Here is a 5,080-nt window from a genome sequence, read left to right on the forward strand (position 1 = left end):
TCCTAAAACACATCAATATTTCCTTTTTAAGCTTAATGGAAGATTTATACAAACTAAGAGTTTAAATGAAATCCATGAGTAAGGTAAATGAAAATAGATTCCACTCTGAAAGACTCTTCATTTTAACAGCACGTCACAGCCTTTTTTTTGCAGCAAATTCATGAAAAGAGATGCCTGCTATCATTAAAAGTATGCTGGATCCACAAATCAGGTTTTTCTTTCCATTTGCTTTCATTACAGCTTGCATGCATTTAAGTATAACTGTCAAATTGATTCTAATTTTCATGGTTCTTCAGTGAGAGCACAATTCTACTCTTATATCAACCATAGGTAAATCTTGGATTATTGTTTTTTGGCAGAGAGATGGATTTGAGTGATGATGATGTTTTCCTTCTTTTTCTTTTTTAAAATAGACAATCTTTATTTTTAATCCTTCAAATCCACTGAATTAGAGTCTTTTGAAGGAGAGTTGCTACCTCGGATGTTACAGAAGGACCCACAAAAGCATGCTTGAAAGAAAAAGCAATGGGGACAATCAAGTCATCATGTAGACAGAAATAAAAGGAGGAGGATTGAAAGTGTTTGGTGCAGCAGAAAAAATAAAGCTGAAATCCAACCACTTGTGTTATTTTCATATGGGTAGGTTGGATTGAGATCTTTGTTCCTTCCACAGTTGGAGAATCGCCTTCAACAAGAGTGATTTAGGTTCAAAGAAACATGTCTTCCTGCTAGAGCACGCTTTGGGGGAACTTAGTTTTCATTCTTTTCTTGGGAGTTAGTTAAGCAGACACAGGATAGTGTTTAGGGCACCCATTTAAGCTTCTGCATGAGAGAAGTTACAACAAATCAGGAAGTTCTATTTGCCCTACCCAATACCTTTGTTTTGAATTTGCAAAGAATCCATTTGGGTTTTATTATGATTAAGCAGAGGATGTAATATGATGTTGTCCATAGCTTCTGGTATCTTCTGTGTGAGTTTGTATCCATTATCAGCAAGAAGAGAGCAAGATCCATCATCGGGATGAATATGATCAAATCAGTTTTTCTTTTGGGTTGCCGAATCTTATCAATTGCATGAGCTTATATCCATCATCAAAAGAGAGCAAGGCAAGAGAATATAATTCCTCATCAGGATGAATATGATCAAATCTGTTTTTCTTTCAGGTCGCTGAATCTAATCGGCTGCATGAGTTTAAACATTATATCTATCATCAGAAAGAAGAGAGCAAGACCAGAGAAAAGGATTCATCATTAGGATGAATATGATCAAATCAGGCTTTCTTTCAGGTAGCTGAATCTTATCAGTTGCACGAGTTTATATCCATCATCAGAAAGAAGAGAGCAAGACGAGAATAGAATTCATCATCCGGATGAATATGATCAAATTGGTTTTTCTTTCAGGTCACTGAATCATACCAGTTGCACGAGTTTATATCCATCAACAGCAAGAAGAGTGCAAGACAAGAGAGCATAATCCATCATGAGGATGAATATAATCAAATTGGTTTTTCTTTCAGGTCGCTGAGTCTTATCAGTTGCACAAGTTTATATCCATCATCAGAAAGAAGAAAGCAAGACAAGAGAACATAATCTTTCATCCAAATGTGTAATATGATCAAATTGATTTTCATTATGGGTTGCTGAATCTTGCTCAATTGACCCATGTTACAAGGCTGAATACTGGGGACAATCATTAGGATTGGCACAATCACAGATGATCTTTTGGCAGGTGACTCTACAAATCAGGGATTATATCAATTTGGGGTTGGAATTTGTTGAGTTCTACAAAAGATAAGGTACCCAATAATCTCAGGGATTATGTCAAATTGAGGTTGGAATTAGTACAGTTCTACAGAAAGTAAAGTGCCCAATAGTCCCAGCATTTCAATGGAGGGTTGGCCCAATCTGAAGTGTAGAGTACTAATAGAAATGCAACTTCATACATATTGTGGATCTGAATACATGGGATTCCATTAAAGGCTTTTTGTTCCTTGACTAGCAAGGGATTCCATTCATCCCAAAACTCTCTCTTTCTTGATAACTTTCTCTTTTGAGACCGATTGTGTGATAGTTTTTTGCATTGCCGTTTTTGATCATTGTCTCTTTCTTTCTTGACATTACAAGTAGGAAGGCCAAGATACAGGCAAGCTTGAGGGGAAAACTCCATAAGAGTAACATTTGTTTTTCTGAGGAGAGCATTATGCATGAAGAACAGGCACAAGTTAGAGGAAAGAGGGGAGATGGGGATGGGGAAAAGGAAGAAGTAATTGTTGGCAGCTTTCTGAACTTTGGTAAAATAAGAAATGGACGCGTGGTTGAAGAGAAGAGTGAAATAAAGGCAGAAGAATCGGCCCCTGTTTCTACTGAGAGAAAAGCAGAGGCATGCATTAAATTGGAGAAGAAATTGAAGGAAATTGTAATGGAGGATGAAGAAAGTTTGGTGGATATTCAGGAGTTTCTCTTCTATTATTCCCGACTAAGCACTCCTATCTTCATCGACATTGTTGACATGTTTTTTGCACAACTTTTTGATTAGTCGGTTTCTTGACGATTGTTCATTGTTGGCCCCCATATCTGATCATTTTCCTGTTTTTTTTCAGTGCTGTAATCCAAATAAAACAGAGCCTTTTGAGGCATCCAAGGTGGCACGATAGAGTTCTGTCAAGCTTATGATTAGAAAGGAGAGTTTACCGTTGATGTTTTTTTAAAATAATATTAACTTGTCAACAAGGGGTAGATGATAAAGGATTTTCACCAGAGTTGGCAGGTCGTACTCAAGTAAGTTGGATTCCACTAGAAATAGCATTGTACTTGTTGCCTGTTATAAAATGCACTACCTATGGTACTTCAGATTGTCTTCAGTGTAAATATTGATAAACAAATTTGTCTTTTATTTCAAAAGTTCTAAAATAGATTATATTTCCTTTGAATGTGAGTTCTTTTTTTAATGATAAAAAGTGTTTTTAATTTATTAATATAAATTTATATACAATTATTTGCAAAAAAATGTAGGTGGATACATGGTCATTTTTCATAGTTACATGTATTGTTTGGAAAGCTAAAATACATAGGCAATATCACCATGAATACAATTGGAAAGCATAAAGGAAAAAAAGTTGGTTAAGTGATAAGAGCAACACCAATGTATAACAAAGGTAGGTCTTTTTCATTTGGCTTCCCTGGTACATCAACAAGATTAAGTGTGATGTCAAGGAGTAACCTCCCCTCATCAACACTAGTCCTCTATTATCTTTATTATTTTGAGCAAGTGAGATTCCCAATGCTAGCATATGGAACCTTTTGGAAGAGTTCACCATTGATGTCGGAAGCTAGCAAATCAATGTCACTACTAGTTGATGAACCCAACACCCCGAGCCCCACCCATAGGCAAAGCCTCCACATGGAGGAGAAGCAAAATGCCACTTGGCAACTACTCCCATCACCATATAGGTGGTGAGGAACCTAAGATTGTAGGGTCAAAGAGTGCCAAGTAGATGAACTTTGACTACATTGGTTGTTGCGAGCAATTTAGATCAAACATTGTATGCAAATTTGTCTAGGGGAACTGTGAGACCTATATAAGGGTATTGAGCTTTTTAATGAAAAGAAAAGAAAGTAAATGACAATAGCAGGACAAAGACAGAGCAGCCAAAAACAAAGTTAAATACAACAGATATGAATACTGAGAAACCTATAACTTTATTAATAGATCACTACAACTTTTTGTTCCATACATATGTGAGGGAAGGATAATGTATTTATATATCTATGCAGCCTTCTGGAGAATTCTGAAGATGCTACGATAGGGAAAGCTTTTGGAGTCTTCTTTGTAATTGGATGTTTCCAGAAGTTATAATAAATGCTCAACTACTACACTATTAAATAAATATTATTCTAATACCCTCCCTTAATTTGTACCATTCATGGATCTACATGTGGGAGAAATTAATAGAAAATCAAATAGGATGGGTCCCGACATTAAGTCTTTTTAGGTACCCATTTACAACATAAAATTTTGGTTCCCCCTATCACTATCACTTTGTTTCTCTTGTTATTATACTTTGGGTTTTTAACCGGTTTACCCTCAACCATTTGGGATTTTCCAACCAATACAATTTCTTTTTTCTTTAGGTTTTTACCCAAGTAAGTGGTTTTGGATTACCATAAACCCTTCAAAGACTTGGCACAAATATCATCTCAATAGTGGGTAAATGATCTCTGGGCTTTTCTCCTTTATGAAATCTCACTTTTCATGGATGTTATTGGACAATGATTCTGATTTGCTCAAACCATTTGTAACCCTTCTTGAGAATTCACACTTTGATGGATTTTTATTATTGCTCACACTTGAACATTTGTACTTAAACAAACCTTTAATCATAACGACGATCTTTTGCCAACTTGATCCATAGCTCCATCCCAAGTCCATTTTAAAGCACTTTTCCATAGAACTTTTTTTACACTCTCTATTCCAATACGTCCTTTCACTATGAATTTTTAAACCACAAACGTTACATGGATGTAGATCCCAACACTTGTTTTTCATGTGTCTTTTCCTATTACAATTTGAACATTGCATATATTTATTTTGAACAAATTTAGTTGAAATAACAACATCATTTCTTTTATCTGATGTATATCCTAGTCCTTCATACTTTGGTCTTATTGTTGGTAGAATAGGTTCTATGATTCCTTGTTCATGTTTTCCCAATCCTTTACATTTGCAACCCATTTCCTTCATGATATTCCAACCAACATTCTTATTATCACAACTAGTATTATTTGTGAACACATTATCCTTTTCTTTTTTACATTCTTTATCATCTTTAAAAACACATTTATCAAGTAATGATTCCAAATCTTCCAAATCTTCTGTACTACATGAAATATCACATACTAATTTTGTCTCCAAGCATACATTCCTCAAAGTAAGTAATTAATTTAATTCATCTTTTAAAAAGTCATTCTCTTCTTTGAGTCTCTTCATTTTGTTCTCTAGTTCATCATTTATTTTCTTAATATCATCAAACATCATTATTTTTTTTTCTAATTCTCCATTTGCTTCTATATAAACATTAAT

General features: G+C 34.8%; 1 protein-coding gene across 1 annotated transcript; it reads left to right on the forward strand.

Annotated features, from left to right (window-relative positions):
- Positions 1–311: 311 nt before the first annotated feature.
- LOC149551449 (uncharacterized) lies at positions 312–2,901 on the forward strand. The gene has a single exon (XM_089786941.1). The coding sequence runs from the start codon at positions 2,201–2,203 to the stop codon at positions 2,534–2,536; it is 336 nt and encodes a 111-aa protein (XP_089643067.1). The 5' UTR covers positions 312–2,200; the 3' UTR covers positions 2,537–2,901.
- The last annotated feature ends 2,179 nt before the right edge of the window (positions 2,902–5,080 follow it).

This window comes from Cupressus sempervirens, chromosome 6, assembly GCF_028749045.1.
Source record: "Cupressus sempervirens isolate cs-2001-9-10 chromosome 6, ASM2874904v1, whole genome shotgun sequence".
In the NCBI taxonomy this organism is placed as follows: Eukaryota; Viridiplantae; Streptophyta; class Pinopsida; order Cupressales; family Cupressaceae; genus Cupressus; species Cupressus sempervirens.

Coding starts and splice junctions, on each gene's coding strand:
- LOC149551449 (XM_089786941.1), top strand. CDS start 2,201: ATGCATGAAGAACAGGCACAAGTTAGAGGAAAGAGGGGAGATGGGGAT.